The sequence below is a fragment of the Brachycentrus maculatus genome, unplaced genomic scaffold (assembly GCF_059751285.1).
Source record: "Brachycentrus maculatus isolate JH-2025_06_01 unplaced genomic scaffold, ASM5975128v1 h1tg000322l, whole genome shotgun sequence".
In the NCBI taxonomy this organism is placed as follows: Eukaryota; Metazoa; Arthropoda; class Insecta; order Trichoptera; family Brachycentridae; genus Brachycentrus; species Brachycentrus maculatus.
In genome coordinates this window covers 962,136-986,538 of record NW_028281071.1, presented here as the reverse complement: position 1 = coordinate 986,538, position 24,403 = coordinate 962,136, and the positions used below count along the sequence as shown (strand labels likewise).

The following is a 24,403-nucleotide window of genomic DNA, read 5'->3' as shown; positions in this document are numbered from 1 at the left end:
TCTTAGAATTTGGTCAATCATTTCACCAAAGTTTATCAAGAATTTATTTATTTATTAAAACCATATCCGCTCTCTAGGTGGAGCATATGGAGTTCACAAACTATCTCCAGGCTTTTCTGTCGGCTGCCAGCTCCCTTGCATACTCCCAAGTCAGATCCGCGTCCCGAAGTTCTGATGAGAACTGCCGACGAATTGTCAGCAGTGGTCGTCCTGGGCGGCGTGAACCTGATGCCTTGTAAAAGAGGCAAGCTTGATTAAGGCTCTCAGGAGGCATGCGGAGTACATGGCCAAGCCAACTGAATCACCTTTTCTTGATGACAGTTGTGACCAAGATTTGCTGCGTCCTACGCCTTATCTCTTCATTCCTTACAAAATCAAACCACCGCATGCCTAAACTTCTCCACAGACACCTATTCTCAAAGCTTAGTACACGGCTGCTCTGGGCCCTTATAAGGTGCCATGTTTCACAGCCGTATAAGAGAACAGGAGCAAAAAGCTGTCAAGAATTTACTTGACTGTTAAAAATTAACTTACATATTACATTAAAAACCTATCCACTATACGATAACTGTTTGGGAAAAGAGAAGTGGAGGGAAGAGATGGTGAGGGATAGGAAAGGTGTTGCTATCCTGAACTGAAAATTTTCCCCAAAGCGGAATAGAATAAATACTTAACAGACAATACATAAACAAGCATGCAAGTATTTAAAAAGATATTGGTAATAATTCTTACCATTTTTCCATGTACTGAACCAAACCTTCATGAAAAGCTTCTTCAGTCAGAATATGATTCAACATTCGCAATAAACTCGCAGCTAAAAATTACAAATTACATTTAATATTCATTAAAATATTCCCGGGTCCAACTGTGGTGGCATCCATATGTATCCCACCATGTTTTAACCCTTATTTGCACTCAAAGGTGCCTAGAGCACTGCATTGTATCGGCGCAGTCTTATCTTAATTGTTGATTACATGAAGGCAATTTCAGTCCTGCACTTAAGTACCGATCCAGAACAATAAAAAAAAAATCACTAGTATCTATATTTAGTCTCCAGGGAATTGAACCCGAAACATCCAAAACAGTACGGCTGTCCAAATTTAAAACACAGTAAGGGACATTTTTTTTGTAGTACGTTTTTATTGCATTTGCATATTGACTAAGTAGAATCTACTTAGTCCAAAAATGCAAAAAAAACGTACTACAAAAAAATGTCCCTTACTGTGTTTTGAGTTTGGACAGCCGAGTATCTTAAAGCACTAATCACCATACTACATAGGTGAACAAAAGCATTTAAACATAACTTTTTTCCATTCTTAGTACTGAGTATTCTCAAATATAAATGAATAATTAAAATGACTGGAACCAAAAAAAAAACAGGGTTTCATTAACCATCTTTTAATATAATTTCCTTTTTTTTTTAATTATTGTGTTGAAGGAAACAAAAAAAGTGTAACGTTCCAGAGTCAATTTTCTAGTTAAAATATTGTTATTTTATCTGTATTACCTTTAATATATGAGATATCATCAAATATTTGCCCAATTTGTGTTTCATCATTAACTAATGCGGACACTGGCCGTGTTGTCTCTAAGCAATCAGATACCATCGTTTGCATTCTATCTAAAGTGAATTGTTCCAACATGCCCCAGCTTGGCTCAATCTGAAATTTGAGGGTTGTTATGCCAAATTCTATATATTGTGAAAATAAATGTGTCGGGTTGTGGTCCCATGGTTAGTGTCGCGGACTCTTAAGTCTAAGTTTCTCGGTTCGAACCTACTCTAACACAATGTTATACCTATTTCTAATAATGAGCCGCTTAAGCTCACAGAAATAGCATGAAATTGAAATATTTGTGTAAATAATAAAAACACAAATAATTCTTTTTTTTTAAACAACATCTGAGTTGTTTCAGTAAACTTAATTTTTTCTTATTCTATGTTAATTTAAAGATTAAACCCATTGGTTTATATGTTCGATAATATTATGAACACCCAATAATTAATAGAACACAGAGAAATCTAAGGAATGTCACTTCAGGATGAAGTGACATCCATTCTATATAAATACATATATGGATTTTTTTTATCTGTACAGACAATAATTTTAAAAAAACACTTCGTTTTTTACCACTTGAGTTTTATTATAGACTACATGTTTCAGAAGCTAAACTTCCATCATTTAGGTCTGTATAATAACTATTATAATAGTTATTATACAGACCTGAATGATGGAAGTTTAGCTTCTGAAACATGTAGTCTATAATAAAACTCAAGTGGTAAAAAACGAAGTGTTTTCTTTAATTATTGTAACATGTCTTACCACAAAGTTAATGCCGAAACAATAAATAAAATATCTGTACAGACCATGAGATTTTCAAAAATAGCAAGCATCTTACTAATTTGTTTATACTCCTTGTGCATTTATATTTAAAAGAAATTATGTGCGGTTACAACTGTTATATGGATATTTTGGAAATACACGCATAGAACTCTACAGGATATAAGGATGATTTTAAAGTATTTTAAATTAAAATTTCGCCTGGTAAATACCACTATATTTCAAAATTCATTGTGATATATGTTCAATTCAATTAAATTAAATTCAATTTATACAAAAAATTAATATATACATTACAAACAAACATTTAAGGTGTTTTGATGCATTCATTGATACAGTGTTTGAAAATTATGCAGAATGCATCAAAACAATTTTGATAAATTGTGGTATTTACCATGTGAAACTTAAATTAAAAATGGATAGATATTATGACGAAGTGACTGACAAATTGATTAATTAAATTAACTTTTTGTGTTTTTTATCCATCCATAATTTCAAAGTCATTTCTGTTTACCGTTTATTGGCTGCAAGTCAGTAAACAAAGTTACAAGGTTTGTTAATGAGTCAAATTGGGGGTGAAAATGTAGCAGAAAAGTTTTTATAATTAATATATATAAGATATGATAGATGCTTCTCTAGCCAGTGAATCATACACCTAAGTAACTTCACTGCTAACTTAGAATCAATGAAATGTATAAACTTATGCCTCTAGCGAGATAGCGAGTGTTTTTGCCTAGAATTTTCACTCATAAATTACATTAATTTATAGTAACTTTAAACATAAAGAGTAAATCCACTCACGAGAAGGGATAGGCTATGAAACTTATAAAGTTGAATCCTGAGTAGGGTCATAATAAACGGTTGTGATAAACATTGTCATTTGTCTATTAATTAAGTGGGGATTTGGCTAAAAAAACTCTCTAGGAATTGAATTTATGAAATTATTTACCGCATTTACTCCAATGTATTCCAGGTAAGTAGCAAACCCTTCATTAAGCCACAAATCATTCCACCACTTCATTGTTACGAGATTACCAAACCATTGGTGAGATAGTTCATGGGCCAACATCGTAGCGATAATCTTCTTTGATCTTGTTGAATCTGAATCTGGATCTAGTAGTAAACTTGGCTCACTAAAAATTAATACTCATCATATAATAATAAAAATAGCAGATAATATTCAACAATCACCGATTGCTATATACCAGTCTCCATAAACAATCAACCAAGAGTATTTTACAATATTGAAATAAGTTAAATATTCACATCCATAAGCTTTCATGTCTCATTGAATTATCAATTATTTTGTTTTCTTCTTCCCTCATCCGCACCCAATGATGCATAGGGCACTGCATCAAATTAGTTCATTTTAAGTTGATTATTAATTAAATGAAAGCAAGGTTATTATAAGTCTTACGCTTCGTATACCAAAACAATGTGTACCCTTTTACTCCTACCCACACACACACATACACACACACACACACGCACACACGCACACACACATACGCTCACACACACCCACCCTATCTTCTCTTTTATCTCTCAAACAAATGCGTTCATAATATTTATGTGGAATTATTTAATTGACTTTTATCACTGTCAATCTAACTAAAAAAAATATGTACAAGCTGTATACTTCCCAAACAAATCAAATAAAATAAATCCGGCAAATGCCCTGTCTTTCGTTTTCTTCCTCATCTACATATCGTAGTCATACACGAGAAAGTGACCAAATGCAATTTTTACTAAAACGTGATCATTGACTATTTGATATGTTACTGGCTTAATATTGCCCTGAAAAAATTCCCAAAGGATTTTAAACTTGGAAGTATAATATATTGACTTGTTAAAAATAACTAACTGCATTGATGTTTATTTTCTTGCCAAGCAAATGTGACTTAAATGGCCCTCCTGAACATTTTGCGTTTTCTTAGTTAGTCACTTTCTCCTGTACGACTACGATATGTTGAGACATCAATTTAAAAAATTGAGTTAGAGAATGTTTTGTACTGTGGGACATCATTATCTTACCTAAACGTTAACATCCCCCAGTTCTCCATCGCTCCAGACGCAAAATCAGGAATCCCAAGAATGTCGATCTTAGGCAAAGCGTACGGAACACCGAAATATTTCATGTAAAATTTGAAGATCTTTGGTCCGATCTCGGTGGCATACTTGCTCTGGGCGAGTAACTCCTTCCTCGCCCAGACTCTGAAAGGTATTGGCGTACCTCCCACCAGAACAGGTTTAGTTTCCAGGTACTCCAGGCTGGACACGGAATAGGCCACCAAGTACGGAGACATTGGAATGGACCTCTGGAAATGGTTCCACACCATGTCTTCGTCTTCGCTGTAAAAGCAATAATATTTATGTATATTTATAATAGAAATATTTGTACTACATTTTTGAGAATATTTTTTTAGCGCAACTGGTCAAATAATGCATGTACTATTTCAGAGGTGGCCAAACTTTTTGTGCGGGTGACTTTTTTTAATTTATGGGCTGCGGTCTAACAGCATTGTATGTAGACATGGGCAATATTTTTTATTATTATTTCAAACTCGACTCTTTAAAAAAAGTCGTCATATTATTCTGTTTTTTTAATTTCGACCATTTAAAGCTCATCACGCCAGTCGGTTCTCAAAACTGATTGCGTATTAATTACTTCCGAACTGAGAAAAAATAACAATACCATTATTACGGGGCTCGGGTATAGGTAATAAATAATAACTCGTAATTAGGATGCAGTCGGTTTATTCAACAGGTCGCCATGACAGTACAATGACAAGTGTGTGCAGTCTTCCCTGCCTCAATCTCATAAGGGATAACGTAAACATTCCCCGCGTACACCCCGCCCTGCCCCTAGCGGGCGCTTGGGGTCATAGTTCATGTTGCTAGAATTATTGCGCCGTAACACCATCGTAATCAGATAACAGATACGAAAGAATATCACTTACCCATTTGTCACATCTCTAAAGTATGAATGATCGTAAGAAAAGTAGTAATTAAAAACAAAAAACAAGTTTAAAATTAAAATAAATGTCGATAATACGAAAACATATCGTAGTCGTAGAGGAGAAATTGACCAACTAACAAAACGTTAACTGTTCAAAAGGGCAATTTGAGTCACTTTTGCTGGGCAAGATAATAAACATCAAAGCAGTTAGTCATTTTTAACACTTTATATTTAAATTACACTTCCAAGTTTAAAATCGCTTTGGGATTTTTTCAGGGTAGTAAGATATCAAATAGTAAATAATCACGTTTTTGTAAAAAATGCACTTGGTCACTTTCTCTTGTATGACTACAATATTTGCAAGAGAATAATAATTCCTTCATTTAAACCTATGTATTAGTTTATAAACAAAGCAATATCTTCTATTATTTTCGAATTATTAACAACGTTAACGAAAATACATATGAACTTTTTTCCCTTTATTAACAGTCGTAGCCAATTTGTACATAATATATTACATGTATACTTTACGATAAAATAAAATATTTTCTCTTTTTTAGTATATCATTGATTCGAAAAGTACTTATCGAAACAAGGATGAATATAAAAAACAAGGAATTATGCATAAGCCTTAAATATTGTAATTTTTATTGCTTTATAGTTCGGAAGTGACATATTCCGGATATCGATATGCTCCGCGAAATCATTACCGAGGTTTATTTCATACAAAAAGATGCGCTGGAAACATGACATTGCGTATTTTCAGGAAGCTTTTCATATTGTATATTTCATATTTTATATACAGGCGGACGACTAGAAATAGTAACGCGTTCGACTCTTTGGCTACCCCTGTAGTATGTGAACAAACATCAACAAAACTGATACATTAATTTGTGAACACTGTGAAACAGGTGAAGAGGGTATGCAAATCATCGGAAAATAAATATGAATCCGACATTTATGTATATCTTTGGGAGTTCTGTTTAGTGCATTCATTTAATAAAACAACATCTTATCATTCGAACAACTATACACTGAACTCCATTTTTACACGGTTTGTTATACGATTTCAAAATAACACGGTGCATAAAAAAGAGAGAAAAAAATCGAACAATCATTTAGTAATGCGTAACAGTAATTTGGAATTTTCTACATCCCTTGCATGTATTGTAAATACTACTTAGTACTTCTGTACGCAGAGATATCGCTCACTCCTTTCAACAACGTCATATATTTAAAAAAAACTTGAGTTTTTAGGAGATCGTTTTTAAAGTTTAAGAATATAATGAAATGTATTAAAAATAAATATCATGCCACTTATTAAACTTTTTACTGTGCAACAGATCTTTTTATGTAAAACCTGAAGGTTTTTTCTCCATTGGAAAAATATTTAGTACATTTAAAAAAAAATTAAACAATACCTTTTCTTCAAAATGCAAAATCAGTACTTTCTGCCCTGTAGCGGGTAAATATTAAGATAAAAATATGCCGCTTTTGCTAGGATATACTGCATTTTCTGGGCACATAAAAAACATGAAAAACTGAAAATTGTCGATTTTTTATATATGACGTTGAAAGGAGTGAGCGATATATGCTGAAGGCAGTTAGGAGAATATTTTTATTACCTTTGATTTTTTTAAACATTTAATAAAAATCAAGGTTCAATAAGTAATAATATATTTTATTTCTTGATATATTTAGAATTGATTTTTATACAAGGAAACCTATCCACCATAATTTATATTTATTTTAGTTTACTTTTTTACACGGTATCGCGTGGAACTTATCTGCCGTGTAAATGGGAAAATCAGTGTTACTCGATTTTCGCCTATAAATTGCTCACGGCGGACATCTTGCTGATTGACAGACAGCTCATGTCATTTAGAATTTTCAATGTTTTCGATTGTGTTGTTGATCCACTGCAACGTGTGGGTGCATACAACTAGTTTTAAATAAATATGTTTTGTTTTTACTGCTCAAACATGAATCAGAATTTGTTAAAGCTGTAGGTCTGTGGATCACTTGATGGGCTTCGAATAAATTTATCAATTAATTAATTATTGAAAGCATATTAATTTAGCATACTCACATGGGTTCTTCCGCCATGAGTGGCATATTTGAATGAGCGGTCATGTTGGTTGGTGTTGCAATACTTATCTCAAACATTGCTTTGAAATTTGGTTCGTCGAAACATGGGAAAGCTTTTCTCGCGGATGTTGGCTCAAATTGTGTCACAAGCAATGTTCTGAAATTAAACCAATTGAGATCATAACATATGAATTTTCCTCTAACCCTTATCTTCAAGCAATGCTGCAAAGAGCCCTGCATTGTATGGAAGCAGTGCTATCTTGACCGTTAATTATAATACAAGGCTATCAGTCCTGCCCTTCAGGTACCAGTCTAGGGTGATCGAATCTGGGGCCTCCAGCACAATAGACAAACATGCTGACCACTACACTATGAAGGCGGACGATATATAAATAGATATAATTATATATTATAAATACATTTTTTACATAGATATACTTAATTATAAATATTTTTTTTGTTTTCTGTTAAAATCAAATATTTGAAGTTTATATTAGCACTTTCAATATATTTATATTTTTAATATCTATTGTATTCTCTCGAGTTCCCAATATTATAACCTAAAATAAATTATATACCCACACACAGGCCATGCCTGTGTGGGATTTTTCTTGTATTAATATAACTAAAAAAAATTGTACTTGTAATGTAATATATTGTTAAATGCAAAAAAAAATAAAGAAAAAATATTAAGACCCCACTTGACGCGGGGGATACTTTCTGATTAGTTAAGCGCTAAACAAGATCATCTTAACACGTAAATAATTGTACATCAAACACGTACTGTTATGATATTAAACGCGCTACGATCATTACGAAGCAATAAAATCATTCGCGGTTTTAGGGAATCTGCCTAATACTACTGCAAAATCAGTATTTTTTAGTAAAAAGCGTTAAGCGGGGTTTTACTTTATGACAAAAAAAGAGAATTTTGCCTTACTCTTGGGTATTATTGTTCAGAAAATCGCTCCTATAAAATCCGGTCAAAGAGTCGTCTATCACTCCTGAGAATGAAATTTCTAGCGTGTAGTTCACATTCGGTTTCAAGTGAGATTCCAGTGTGAAGATGAGTCTATCGATGGATGGATTTAACTCTTTGGAAAGTATCTTCATACGTCTGTTCTTCGTCTGCGACAGGAAGTGAGTTTCATTCAGGGGATGTTCGCCGTGTGAATCGTTGGAAGGAGTAAGAGAAAGGTTGAATCTCGGCGCTTCTTGTTCCGAAGATTCATCGTAATCCACTATCACATTAGCTTCAGTTGTGCTTTCGGTGTCGTTACCTACGCCTTCGGAATTTGAGCTACTCATGGCTCTGATCATGTTCTCTTCTTCTAGTGTCGTGCTAGGTAATTCTGACGATTCTCCATTTGGCGTTTCGGTGAACGTCGAGGTTTCGCCCTCATCTGGACCGGTTGATCGACGAGTTCTATCGGTAGTTTGATTGGCAACCCTTATAGGAGTGCTGATTAGCTGTTGTTCTGTTAAAACTGTGTTATTTCGGATTTCTAGATATTTTGCGTGTAACGATATATGTTTGATATTAGTTTTGCGCGTGAATAGAGTGATCGAAACATTTCCTTCGAATGTGAAGGTTGTATAATTTGGTTTTATTCTTAATCTGTAATAAGTTGGTATGACATTTTCGAGAAGGCGAACCTTATCGTCGACATTTCTCACGTGAATTTTTCCGATGTTCCATAAATCGTCATCTTCAACCACTGCCTTTTCCTGGAATGGGAATAATATCATAATAGTTTGATCGTCATGAAGAAATAGTTGGTTTTACAAAGAATCCTTTGAATATTACCTCATCTTTGCGCGGGACATAGAAGTGAACTAAAACGCCGACAATGGCGGCCAGCGCGATTGCAGCCAATATGATGGCCACTAACCCCTTGAACGTGACAAAGAATCCACCTTTTCTCGTGTAAGTTAGCGTGTCTCCGTGTGCCGAAAGGAACTCCTGTCTGCTTCCATTGAAATTCATCTCTGAAAAAATAATCATTATTCAAAAATGATAATTTATCAAGGCCTCCAATCAACGGAAATGAAACAGCTTTATTCTGAGCAGTACACAAAATGCAGACTATGAAATTCAGGACAGAACAAACACAGCTGGTATTAGGTTCGGCAAGATTTAGTCATTCATTAACAGGTGCTGAATTCGATTATTTTCTAAGATTTCTGCGTGTCACTTTATGGAATTTGATGAAATAACTAGGTTTACGATTTTAAATATTTTAAAATTCACAACCTTTTATGCTACTTTTTGTTGTTACCTACAGGGCCGCCCTTAGATGTGAGATAATTGGGTCGCACAGGGCTATGCGTTTAATATTTAACATTTGTTCTGTTGTGGTTTGTTTATTTATCTAACCATAGAAATATTTTTTTAAATTCAAATTTAACTTAGTAAATACCACTCTTGTATTTACTTTAATTAAACTTTAATTAAAAATGTATAGATTTTACCACATAGTGACTGCCGAATCAATTAATGAAATCATAAAAATGATGTTGGGATTAACTTTATAATAGCCTAAATCAACTGCTAGGAAATTGAGCAATTAAGAGAAATGGATAGATGTTAAGGAACAGTTTTTTGGAAATTTAATTTCGCTTATTCTTTATACCCTTTTAAAACGTGAATTATTTAGTAAAATAATCTCAAATTATCAACATAAAGACAGGCAACCCTTCGATAAGCAACTAAATTAGTTATCGGCAGACTATCGGAGCCTTAACGTCGTACCAACACTAATTTCGGTGATAGGGCCTTCGCCGTTGATCTATCCAAAATTCTGTCGAATTAAGATCCAAACTCGAGAACCACTTTTTCTGGATTTCTTATCCATAGTAATTACTCTAAATTGTAAAGCGCCCTTGAAATGATTTCGCACAAAAACGGCGCTATATAAATTGGCATTTTTTTATTTATTATTTTTTTATAAAAAAAAAAGATAAATATTTGTGTTTTTATTATTTTCACAAATATTTTAATTTCATTCTATTTCTGTGAGCCTAAGCGGCTCATTATTAGAAATAGGTATCAAATTGTGGTAGAGTGGATTCAAACCGAGAAATTCAGACTCAAGAGTCCGCGACACTAACCACGGGATTAGAACCCTAAACTTTTTATAATTCTGAACAAAAATTATTATTATTCTGTATTTTCTTTCACCTGCGTCTTGGTGGAATATGGCCACACTCTTCTTCTTCTTCTGAGGGGTGGAAGTTAGCTCGATCTCCCGGAAGTGGTTGCTGCACAACGACGGCTGTTCCGGCTGTCGCCCCCGGCAGTCGCAGTTTTCTATTTCACTCTGCATGGGTCATTTGTTGCCATCATGAGACGGCTAAACTGCGAACGTAATGTTAGAGCATCATATATAACTATCAATAGTAAAATTTTGTTGTAAAACAATGAAAGGATTGATTGGCTATGTTGACTTAAAAATCGCTTAATATTTTTTAATAAAATTTGCTTATAAGCATGTGGTTTTTGACGTCCTAGTTAGGCAGTTACACAGTGAAAATTAATTTACATGGGTATTTACGAATATAGATTCGAAAACGATTATTCGATCATTTGACTAGATCGAGGAAAAAATACTGTTTTTAATTTAAGATTTACTTAGTACATTTTGTTAAAATCTATTGGGACGCGTGTTTTGAAGTATTCCGCATAATTTTCAAACACCGTAAGTGAAGCGATGGTTTACAACATTTTGAGTGTGTTCAAACACTTGTTATTGTTATTTTCAAACACCATATGCGGAATGATGATGAAAATGATGCGGAATGCATCGAAACGCGTGTCACTATAGATTTTTTTTTAAATACTGGTATTTAACAAGTGAAACTATAATTAAAATGAATAGATATTACTAAAAAGTGACCGCCGAATCAATTAACAAAAATCAGTCGCCCGGTTAAGTAATCGAATTAAGGTGTAAAATTTTATGATGGTGAAATTTCTTTCCATATATAAATATAGAATCCATTTATAAAAAAACCGCAGTTTTTCAAATACTAAAGGGTGACAACTATTTAAATCTAACAAAAAATTTATCATCGAGATTCTCAAACGATTTTTCTACTCCAAAATGCAACACCAAGCAATTTCAGCAAAACTTCAAATATTTGCCAATCAAACATTTCAATAAACTCCCTAAAGAAATAAAAAAAATAGATGATATAAAAATCCTTAAGAAAAAAATTAAAGCTCTATACATTTAAATCTTAAAAAAAAAAAACTATAATATCTTTTATTATATAACATTAAACCACGAGTGTAAGTCCCTTTCCAAGCACAAGAGCACAGACTCTTTTATGGAGAGGCACAGCGAATCGAAATATAAAAGTTCTCCATATGTATAAATTATTCAAATGTTATTATGTTATAAATAAAAATGTAAATATATTAAATGAATAAAAAAATAAAAATAAAAATATATATATATATATATACATATATATATATAGATATATATATATATATATATATATATATATATATATATATATATATTATATATATATATATATATATATATATATATATATATATATATATATATATATATATATATATACAGTATCTACTCAATGAATTAGGGCCACCCATTATTTTTTTGAATACTCTGAAATCTTTTGGATTATTATATTTATTTTACATAAATACTTTAAGTTTTCTATTGACATCTAATATCATGTATATTACCTTCAATAATATGTAAAATATACCTGGATTATTTAAGCCTTTATAAAATTTCAAACCCTTTTTCTGAGAAAGGTCCCTAATTAGCACAGGTAGACAGATAGTTGAAAGTTCAAAAAATAGTCCTATCTTATTTATTAGTGAAGTTTCTTGAGTTCTGGTTGTTGTTTTGTTCAGAGAAGTTATATAGTTATCGTGTCTTGTGAAAAAAACTTAATTTTTAATTTTAGTTCATAAAGTATAATTTTTTTTTGTAAACACAAGTGTTTTTTTTGAAAAGGACAAAATGGGAAAAAGTAAAGATATTTCCGAGGAAAAAAAGTCTAGTGTTATAGTGCTACTGAAATTAAGAATACTATCTATTAGAGAAATTTCAAAAAAAGAAAACGTTTCTCGTCAAACAGTGGACTAAATTTCAAAATCAATAAAAAATCAGTCACCCGCCACCAGCAATCGGCGAAAGAACTGTCGTAGGATTAGAAAAACAACACCGAGGACTGATTGAAAAATCGTTCAAAGTGCCTTAGAAAACCGTAGTGCATCAGCAAAAACATTAAAAATAAAATTGGAAGAAGAGGGTATAAATATATCGGTATCAACACTGAGGCGACGTCTTTACGAAGTAAATCTGAAATGCAGGCGCCCTGTAAAAGTACCAAAATTGACACCACGAATGAAAGCGGATCGATTAAAATGGGCCAGGCTACATCGAAATAACTCGGTAGATGATTGGAAAAAGGTATTTATTTAAATTGAATTTTCAACATATCATTTTAGTAAATAAACTTATATATTTGAATTAAACTTAAATTTTCATTATTTTTCAGGTCATCTTTAGTGATGAGTACCGGTTAGAAGCCGTGACAGAGAGCCGTCGATTCGTCAGGAGAACACCAATGGAACGTTACGATGAGGCCTGTGTGGTAAAAGTTTTCAAACACCCCCCTGCAACAATGATATGGTCATGTATTATTAACAATTTACCTGGGCCGTTGTTTTTCGTGGAAGGAATAATGAACCAAAATTCCTATAAGCAGGTCCTCGAACGAATTTTATTGCCCTTCTACCATACACTCGACCCAACAGAAGGTCCATACACCTTCATGCAGGATGGGGCACCTTGCCACCGGGCTAAATCAATAATAAAATTTTTGTCTAACAAAAATCTGCCTTTGCTCCCCTGGCCTGGAAATTCTCCGGACCTTAATCCTATAGAAAACGTATGGAGCATGTTAAAAAATAAGGTATACTCATTTCCAAATCCGACAGTAGACTGTCAAAAAAAAAATATTAAAAAAATTTGGTCAGAAGACGAAGAAATAAAAAAACATGATAAAACAGTGCATTTTAAGTATGCCAAAAAGAATTGAGGCAGTTATTTCTGCCAAAGGTGGAAATACTAAATACTAACTATATTTATATGAAAATATATGCATAATTTAAGCGTAATAAAGTGTTCATGTGTAAATAAAATTCAATGTTGTTTTATTCAAGGTTTTCTCTGAGTTATTCCTGTTTGAATTGAGAAATTGCGCGAAATTCTGCGTGGCCCTAATTCATTGAGTAGATACTGTATATATATATATATATATATATATATATATATATATATATATATATATATATATATATATATATATATATATATATATATATATATTTGTGTAATGTTTTATTCCGAAATCATCCGGATACACGCTCCCAAATATTGTCACATGTTTAAAGTGATATGTGTATCCTTCCGCGCACAAAGCGTGCTCTTTACATTAACTGGTTGGAATGAATAAAAACCGCATTTCTTAGACTGACCATAAAACTGGTGGTAAGCTTTGTACAAATGACCCAGAGAATATCTGAAATGAGGGTCACGAGTGCGCGAGATAAAGAGTTTATCAAAGGTCATAATTGTTTATATGTAGGTAAAAAAAGCATAATATTTGGGTTAGTTTTTTTATTACTATACAATTAATACGTAATTACACCACATTGAAAAACATAATCTGTGGTTTTAAGTTTTTCTTGTTTCTTTTGGAAAAGTTATAATTTACATCGTTTTATGGCAATTTACAAAATTACTATTTCTAATTTGAAACGATAATTTATTTTTTTAAATTTCATTTAAAATATATTTTTTGTTTCTCTTAATACACTAAGGAAGTATTTTTCAAATAAATTTTCCAAGGAAAGGGTATTTTCAGGAGTGGGTTGGCGGCATAAAAAGACAGATTTTCTGTATAAGTGGTGAATAAATGTTAATGTTTTTCCTATTTTTTACTTTTTTCAATCAAATATTGGCGAAATACATTTATGTTTTAAAATGTTTGTGTTTTTAAATACATTTATGTTTTAAAATGTTTGTGTTTTAAATGTTTGTGTTTTAAAATCGCCTCAGAAATCGAATCAAATGAAATTACAATGACTTGAAATCTACGTTTGACGTAAAGCGCCTCCCTATGTTTTTTTTATATCTGAAGATCTTTCTATTATAATATTTACGCCTTTAAAGAACTCGTTATTTATTTCATTGATTTTTTAAATCTTTAAATTTTAGGAAATTTTGAATTTTCAGAAAAGGGGAAGAAATAAGTGTTATTCTATGTTTTTCCTTTTTTAAAAAAACTCACATTGTCACTTTAAAGGGAAAATAATATAATTTAATAAAACCCTTATTCGCACCCCAATGGTGCATAGGGCACTGTGTCTTATAAACGCAGTGTTATCATGATCGTTTTACACATGAAGGAAAGGTCATTGTCAAGATTTTTTGTCAAGCCATTTATATCAAAATGTGATGAAATAAAAGTGTTATTCTATGTGATTATTTTTTCAATATATATAACTAACATTGTCACCTTAAAGGGAAATATACACCCATTTGTTGTCAAACTACTTACATGCATATTATCAATTCTGCATGAAATTTGTCCGTTAAATGTATAGGAGATGTCTTGGGTAATTAAAATGCAAAAATGGCGGCTACAAACTTTTCGCGAATCGCTAAAACAAATTCAAGGAGACTACATGAATATTCCTCAATTATGCATGTATTGTCTCACTAATGCGACTTCTCGAAAATATTAGACAATACAATAAGTATTTATACCAAAGTGTCACCGCTGCTTCAGTGCCTACTTATGTATGTAAATTAATATAACACATAGCTGTATTCGGCTCATTATAAAAGGTACAAAACAAGAGTATATTATATACACACATATCTGTACTTTAAAGTGAGAAAATACACAGTAATAAAGTTATTGTCTGCGTATTGTTTTTCTTTTCGGGTAGCAACTGGCGATGAGATGAATCCTCTTAACGTTGTGGTCTCGTGGTTAGGGTCGCGGACTCTTGAATCAGAGTTTCTGGGTTCGAACCCGCTCTACTACAATTTGATACCTATTTTTTATAACAAGCCGCTTAGGTTCACAGAAAAAGTATGAAATCAAAGTATTTTTTAGACAAAAACAAATCAATTTTTTTTAAACAAATAAACTTAATTATTTGTTAAAATAAAACTTCGTGGATGCATACTAAATACATATATATCATATTATTACATTAAATAATCTTTAAATTTTGCGGGATGTATAAATTACGAGTTTTCTAAAAAAAAATACGACAAAAATCGTTTAATCGTGATCGGGAAAATTTCAAAAATCTACAATAAATTCGATAACAACCAAAAACTATTTTAGCTTTATGCATTTTTGTTAATGCGTTTTACTTTTAGCAACGAAAAAACGATTCAAATCTTTGATCGCTTATCTGTATCCAAATAAATTCATTTTTAATAGGTCACAGACAATAGAATATAATATTTTCCACGTCAAGTATTAATAAAAAAAATTTATCTGCAAATTGCACCGTGCAATATGCAATTATGATGTACCTACCGTATTATTTACGTACAAACAATGATATACTTTGAACATGTGGTACCTACCTTATAATCAAATTACTTGCTGCAAAAGATGTCTGTAAAATTATGCAACGTGACGCATTATCGTTAATAGAAATAAAAAAATAATAATCGCAAAAGACGTAATTTGTGTCATATTTGACCTATAAAATCAACCTGCACGCAAATCGGTTATCGTTGTATTTCAAATATTTATTTTATTTATGTTATCAAGTGTGATTTTTTAATTAGTTAAGTTTGTACCAAAGAGAATTGATAATATTTTTGGTAATATTCTAATAAATATTATGAGTACAGTAAAACCTCGAAATAACGGACCTCTATTTAATGGACTTCGGATATAACAGATTAAAAAATCCGGTAAAGTGTAAAAAGTCTAAAATGTTCTGTTAATATTTTACACGCTTAAATTCAAATGTCGCCGCATGTAAACAATTTTTATCGGCCATGATAATCATGTCATACGTCTAGCACTGAAATTTGAGACATAATGCTGTAGGGGAGAACCACCATGAAGAGAAAAAAAAATATCTCCTTGCTGTAAATACAAAATCAATACACTGTTTCAAAAACAAAGTATGAAGTTTTGTAGAGTATTCATTACTTTTATAATTCCTAAAGTGAAATTTGAATTTTCCTGTTAGATTCTAAGTTATGGACAATTTTACAAAAAATGGGAAATTTTCACTTCAACAAGCACAAATGTTAATCGTAATGTGGAATTATATTCGTCTGTCTTTACCTAATTTGACAGGTTCTGGAAATAAAATACAATTTAATGAAAAAACTACTATATTTCAGGAAAATTCATTTATGAAAATTAATAAAAACATGTTACAATGATAAACAAGAATATAAAAATATGGATATGGTTTTAGAAATATATCCATATTTGTATACTATATGTATCCATACTCGTAGACTGCACCTAGCCGGAGTAACAACAACACTGCCAAAAGTTAAGTTATCAGTAATAAGGTTACATCTTGACGATCTAATAACATTTATTATCCATCAGATAACGAGGTTCAACTGTGTTTTAAGCATTGTCGTAATTTTAGAGAGTTGATTTTAAAAATAAACAAACAAACAAAAAGAAAGTGAGAACAAAAAAATCGATTCCTTTTTCAAAGCAGGGTTACAAAAAGCAAGCGCGTCGATATCAAACAGCAACGTTACTTCACGACGAGTGTCCATAGACAAAATATAAAACAGAATTTTGTTTGTTTTATATTGTTTATTTATGTATATTTGTTATTAAATGCAGTATTCACATTTAGTTTTATTTATTTACAATAATTTAAACATATTTTTATATAACGGACTTTCGGCTTTAACGGACAATCCTTTAAAGGTTTTCCCCTCCCCCCAATTAGCCCGTTTTAACGAGGTTTTACTGTACTTACTATTTAACCTACATTATTTTGGTATTTAATCAAACCTAAAAAGCAAATTCAGCGTTATTTTTTATTCTTGTGCAAGATTTTTAAATCGTAGATATATTTATGGACACGATAAATTAGAGATCGTAACACAAAAACCTGATGATCCATTTTCGGTTTTAGATGCGAATGATTTTGCCTAGAATTTTCACTCAGAAATTATCTTCTTCTTCTTTTTCAAGCCCTTGTCCGCATCCGATGGTGCATAGGGCACTGCATCATATAAATGCGGTGTTATCTTGATCGTTAACATATAAAGGTAAGGTGATAAACCCTTCGCTTCAGGTCCAGGATGATATTGAATAAATATTAGAGTGAAAAATCACTTTTATTTATTTAACCTCCTTCCCCTGGGAATCGAACCTGGGACCTCCAGTTCGGTAGCCGAGCGTGCTGACTATTACACTACTGAGGCTGAGAACTTACAGTAAATTAGGAGAAATTATAGTTTACTTAATCAAGAGTAAATCTTTTTTTTTTTTTTAAACTTCTTCCAAGAATTTGAGTAGTGTGGTTGTCAATAATGGGTAGAATTGGTGAATGTTAAACCAGCCTATGACGGTCGTCACCCCGTAAATGCCCAGACTTCCATATTCTTCTTCATCTTTGATGAGATGTCAAAAAAATAATATGAAAATAACTCCTGTAATTGGAGATAATCCAGATTTTATGAACAAGTATTTGGACACACTCAAAATGTTGTAAAAAGAGTAAATCTACTCACGAGTAGGTATAGGCTATAAAACTTATAAAGTCGAGCCTAAGTAGGTCATAACAAGCGGTGTTGCATAAGCCGTAGATTTTAGAGTCACTTGGACGTTATGTAACTCAAATAACTTCGGTTTTAGAAGATTTTTTAAAAGTTGTAAACATTGTTAAGAAGAGGCTTATGCTCCCGTTGATCGCTATATATCGATCGTCAGAGAGATCGTAGATGAGATATTATAAAAAACAAAAAATCACTATACCTACGATACATTCCATTGGTTACATTATGAACTTGCAATGGAGTACTACTACTATGTACTACCATCACGCCGTTTCACCGCAGGGGTAGGCAGAAAGGATGGAACGCCACACTCTTCTGTCCTGACATACACTCCTCGCCTCCTTCACATCCACACATCTAGTCATACATGCCCTCCGATTACGCAGACTTTTGACACCACCAGATTTTAGGTTCTGATTGATCTGATCGTACCAAGTCTTTTTCGGTTGTCCTCGTTCTGTTTTCCCGCTCACAATCGCCACATATATTTTCTTAGTCATTCTCTCTTTATCCATTCGTTCCACATCTCCATACCACCGTAAAGAACTCCTCCTAATCTTTTCAATTATTCCTTTTTTAGCCTTACATTCCTTTTTTATATCTTCGTTTAAAATTCTGTCATACAATGATTTTTCCACACATTCGTCTGAGGGAGCGCACTTCAACAGCGTTCACTCTGCTTTCGTCCTTCCTTTGTGGCAGTTCCATGTTTCGCTTCCATACATTAGTGTCGGTACCAGCACGCTGTTGTGAACCGCTAGCTTGGCTTCCATGGACATATTTTTATTTGCAATCACTCTGTTCAAAGCACCATTTAATATATTCCCTGCATTCACTCTTCTCTCAATATCCTTATCCACTTTTCCATCCCTTGTGAACATGCTTCCTAGATATAAAAATACTTGCACCTATTCTAGGGATTCATTGTGTACGATAATCTTGCATTCTGTAGTATCTTTCTCTCTTTCAAACACTATTACCTTTGACTTACTTTCATTCATTGCCAGATCATTTTCCATATTACTATTAGTTGCAAATCTTCCGCGCTGCTCGCTAGCAGTACGGCGTCATCCGCCAGTAGGAATATCAAAAAAAGTTTTATTCAAATCGTTGTTAATAAATATGGCATTGGTTCCTTAGTGCTCTCCCGAGATATGTATCTGCTAAATTATTCAATTTCAGTTCCTATTTCTAGCCTTTAGGCCGGAAATTTATTAGTCCCAAGGAAATAAATTACCCTTCTATTTCCGATGTGCCATATCACTCACTCCTTTCAAGAACGTCATAAATCAAAAAACTTGATTTTTCAGGAGAACGTTTTTAAATTTTAAAAATATATCACAATGTCTTAAAAATAAATATCAAGAAACTTATTGAACCTTTTACTGAGCAACAGATCTTTTTAGGTAAAACCTGAAGGTTTTTTCTCCATTTGAAAAATATTTAGTATATTAAAAAAAAATAATTAAACAATACCTTTTCTTAAAAATGCAAAAACAACACTTTCTGCCGTGAAGCGGGTAAATATTAAGTTAAAAATATGCCGCTTTTGCTGGGATAAAGTACATTTTCTGGGCATTCCGAAAACATACACAACTGAAAATTGACGATTTTTGATTTATGACGTTCTTGAAAGGAGTGAGCGATATATGTTCATGAATCCTATTAAAATTTGACCTTGTACCGAAAATTTCATAAAATGAAAATAGGCCAGCCTCTTCCTGTATCCTTTAAATTTCATCCAGTTAAAATTAATATTTTTCTATTTCATTACTATCTCTGTGCATCAATGTAAACGCAACTCGTTTCATTGTTTTCAACTATGTATAAAAATAGATATGTATTTGTAAACTATAATTATTTTACATTCATTATACTTTCGTTCATTGAAGAAACGTGATGTCAATTAGTTTTTGTTATTAGTGCAAATTGCAGTTTTTTTCAAGTCATGACTAATATTAGATAAAAATAATATCGTTTTATACTCTGTAAATGTGAAGTACGCGCGATACACTATATGCGCTAAATGAAATGGTGTCCAAGGCGAGTGACATAGTTGTAATTTTAACTGTTTTTTTGTTATGTTAAAAATAATCCTTCAATCTTTCGATTATCTTAAAATATATAGGATGCTAAGTATTTAAAATTTTAATAGTATTAACATACCTTCCTTCATTTAGTTGTAAGAATAATACGCTTACTATCATTTAATGGTTTAGATCTCAACAGTTCAACTCAGAATGCGCTCAGCTGCGCTCTGAGCAGCACGTGTCAACACACTCAAATTTTAAAAATGATTTATATTTATTTTTTATTTTTTTTTGCTTTTTCGAAATTATATTGAAAAATATTTTTATTTCAAAGAAAAACTAATTTTTTTAATTAATATTCATAAACGGTATTTTAAGAAAAAAAAACTAACAACGTCAAATCGCTCACTCCTTTCAAGAACGTCATAAATCAAAAATCGTCAATTTTCAGTTGTGCATGTTTTCGGGATGCCCAGAAAATGTACTATATCCCAGCAAAAGTGGCATATTTTTAACTTAATATTTACCCGCTACAGGGCAGAAAGTGTTGTTTTTGCATTTTTAAGAAAAGATATTGATTAAATATACCTGATATTTTTCAAATGGACAAAAAACATTATGGTTTTACCTAAAAAGATCTGTTGCACAGTAAAAAGTTCAATAACTGGCTTTTTATTTTTAATACATTGTATTATATTTTTAAACTTTAAAAACGAACTCCTGAAAAATCAAGTTTTTATTTTATTTATGACGTTGTTGAAAGGAGTGAGCGAAATGTTACATGGATTTAGAGAAAGTTATGTTTCTTCTTAACGAATACTGGGTCTTAAAAAAAATACCCCTGATGGACACGGTTAATTGGGAATCTGTCACCTCAGTTTAAATTCCTGCCAACTTCAAAAATAAATTAAAAGATTATTTTTCTTTCAATTCGTCTGAGTCTTGTACTATATTTTCATACCTTCCTTCGTTTTGTTTTAAGAATAATACGCTTACCATCTCGAGGTGCAGAAAACCGAGAGCATTTCGACGAGACGCTGATTAGCCTGTGTGACTTTCAGGTTTTGTTCTATTTAAATGTGCTGCTTTTATTACCAGTGCGTGTAAATATGTACATAGTTAGCATTCATCGGCGATGGTGGCTGATGAATTGCTTCTTAAATAATAACCAAGTCGTGCGCTTACAATGAGCCATTTCAGTAAACAATAAGGTTTTGTAAACACCTAACAGAGAAACTTGTGTTTGAACGAAATCGGATAATCACACCACTGGTAACTCATGTGCATGTTTGAAGAAATATTTACATTTTTCACGTTTGTAGGAATAAAATATCGAATCGGAATGCATAAGATCCAATTTTGGAATCCCTTAGTTATCTACAGATTTCAATAAGAATCGTACCGATAGTCTTGTGATTTTTCATATCAATTTATTAGCCAATAAAAACACATGAGAAAAATCCATTGTATGAATGAATTATACAATGGATTTTTCTCATTCTCGTACCATACATAATATTTTTATATCAGTTTAAATAAATTAACATAAGAACGTCAGATTAACTTTAAAGGCAACTTTTTAAGCATTTCGTTTAAATTTACCACAAAAAGGGTAACATTAACATTTATAAGGGCCGATAAAAAACTATAAAAAGGGAATTTGTATAGGTAGCTCACTACATAAGTTCAATTTCTGAAAGTAGCTCACTTATTGAGTTTGGAGACCTCTGGTCTAATTCATATGTTCCCAAAGTTGTCTGAGTTCCGACCCATCTATCATTTCATCACGGTATTTTCCGTAACTTAAATTTATTTAAATTTTTAGGAATTATAAATATATGAATGAAATATCAAATTTATCACTTTCTATTTTTTAAATTCATGTATACAGTGGCGAGGGCCCACTCAATATTCGCTCGCGACCCATAGTTTGGAAAACCATGTCTCTTAAATATGGATTAAAAGTCTCATTTTAAATCAAGTAAAAAATCTGGTTTTAACAAACAACATACGAAAATAAAAACAATTTAATTATAATTTCAACACGATACTGATTTCTGTTTTTTTTTTGTTAAACCTATCTGAAAACCCTGTCAAATGGGTGTATCTCGAAATGAATTTTTATTGATTGTAAAATATATAGCATCTCAGTAACTTTTTTGTGCATTTTTAATTAAAATTTTACTTAGTAAATATGACTTTTACTTAAAATCTATTGTGACACGTGTTTCTATGCATTCTGCATCATTTTTGTTTGAAAATATTGGAATTCTTTATTATAATTGGATGGATATTACATTAACACAAAGTTACTTTTTAATAATTTTTAGTGAATTAATGAAACTTTTTTATGGATTGCTTTGCAGTTGTTGTTGAAACTGCTTTGTTTGTAAGAGATGTCAAAATAATTTAAGATGTAAAAAGTGTCACGTCATATTTAAACTCGTTAGTTAGCACATCGTCCTGATGGCGGCTAAAACGTGGGTAAATAGGAGTTTCGACGCACAACGGATAATTTCCTAACATAAAAAAGCAATAAGAATATGACCGGCCATGAAATCAATGAGAAATTTTATTACTAAAATAGGCACACTGAGTTTCTTAAAAAAACATTGACATAGCTTACATAAAGATTTCCTAGCAAAATTTTCACATTTTACGAAAAGTGCATTTTAGAAGAACGCCTCCACGTGCAAGGAAACAATGGTTATTTCTTTAAAAAAAATAGCTGCTTTAAAAAAATCTTAAAAATCAGTCGGTTAAAATAAATGGTATAATTTGGCTGAAATGCAAAATTTTGATGCTGCAGCACAAAAAAAATCAAAAAATAAAAATAAAAATATTCAATGCTTTGGATATTACCATACATAAATTTATTCAATCATTGATGCTATTTTAAAAGTTCTTTGGTATTAGTACTAGTAATATAATAACGGTAATCTTTTACAAATCCAGACTTTTATAATCTACATTAGGATATAAATCGCAATAATATAAATCAAAATATTTTTTCCATGTATTTTAAATAATAATTACACACTTAATTCCAGCTTGACTAAGCGGTGAGTGAACTAGCCATATTTTGTTTATTACTACATAGTATTATGAAATAAAATAATAATCATAATAATAGTATTGATTTTTTATGGAATCCTTTTTTTAATGAGTCATATTATTTTACGTTTATAGATATGAGTTTTGTTTCACATTATTGCTTTAAAATAAACGGTAGGTAACAATAAAAACATTTACAGGTATTTTTATTTTACATAATTTAAGTAACGATAAATAACGGTAGTTTATAGGTTTACACTATCTTAAGATTTAAAAAATATATATACATTTTTTTTGCTTACAATTAATTACACAATGATGAATGTTTTAGAAATTTAACCGTGCCAATATTCAGATAGTTACCTAATGCTATCAATTTGAAATTCTCTTTTCTTGCAATGCATTTAATAAAAAATTATATTGATAGAACTTATCAAATATAAATGGAACTATATAATTTGTACAGCAGGCTCATCAAAAATTATAACATATACTTTAATTAAATAAAATGAAAAAAAATACGTTTTTATATTTTTGGAAATATCACTTTACCGATAAAAATTCATATTTTTGTAGCATAAAGTAGAGAAATTCTATATCATATTTAAATCAATGATTTATATTAAAACCAGGCTTAAAATTGTGAGAAATTTATATCTTAATCATTATCTTAATAATCCATTTGATTCCCATAAAATAAATATTAAGACTTCACGTGCCTTCTACGACAACAATAATTTTCATTATGATACGACCAAAATTAAAATTCCTTAAAAAAAAACTAATTAAAATGACACTTAAATGAAAATGTAATTAAAATGCAAACCACAATTAAAAATGTACTTTTTACATCATACCTTTTATTGTATACACCGTCAAACACAAAAATACACAAAAAAACTCGGTATAATATTAGGATTCTTTAAAATCTACTTTATAAATCCTGGAAACTCACTTTTTTGTCTATTTGATACTCAATACAATATATTTTATTATTTTTATGTAAAATGTTTGAAATGTTTTTTGACGGTACGGACCCAGGTTTGAGGTCTCACTACCACTCGATTCGCGTTCGAACTGAACACT

The 24,403-nt window shown here is 31.4% G+C and overlaps 1 protein-coding gene across 2 annotated transcripts in view; it reads right to left on the bottom strand.

Annotated features, from left to right (window-relative positions):
* LOC148304410 (aminopeptidase N-like) overlaps positions 1–24,403 on the bottom strand; it is a 30,232-nt gene extending 5,829 nt beyond the window's left edge. Inside the window, exons 1-9 of one of the 2 annotated variants that reach the window (XM_088268402.1) lie at positions 24,175–24,403; positions 10,568–10,744; positions 9,194–9,375; positions 8,327–9,114; positions 7,388–7,543; positions 4,374–4,691; positions 3,289–3,472; positions 1,508–1,661; positions 733–814 (exon numbers count right to left, since the gene is read on the bottom strand). In XM_088268402.1, the coding sequence (XP_088124528.1) occupies positions 733–814; positions 1,508–1,661; positions 3,289–3,472; positions 4,374–4,691; positions 7,388–7,543; positions 8,327–9,114; positions 9,194–9,375; positions 10,568–10,712 (2,009 nt within the window). In that variant the 5' untranslated portion in view covers positions 10,713–10,744; positions 24,175–24,403. The remainder of the gene's footprint in view (positions 1–732; positions 815–1,507; positions 1,662–3,288; positions 3,473–4,373; positions 4,692–7,387; positions 7,544–8,326; positions 9,115–9,193; positions 9,376–10,567; positions 10,745–24,174) is intronic. The other variant, XM_088268403.1, reaches the window with a different exon arrangement.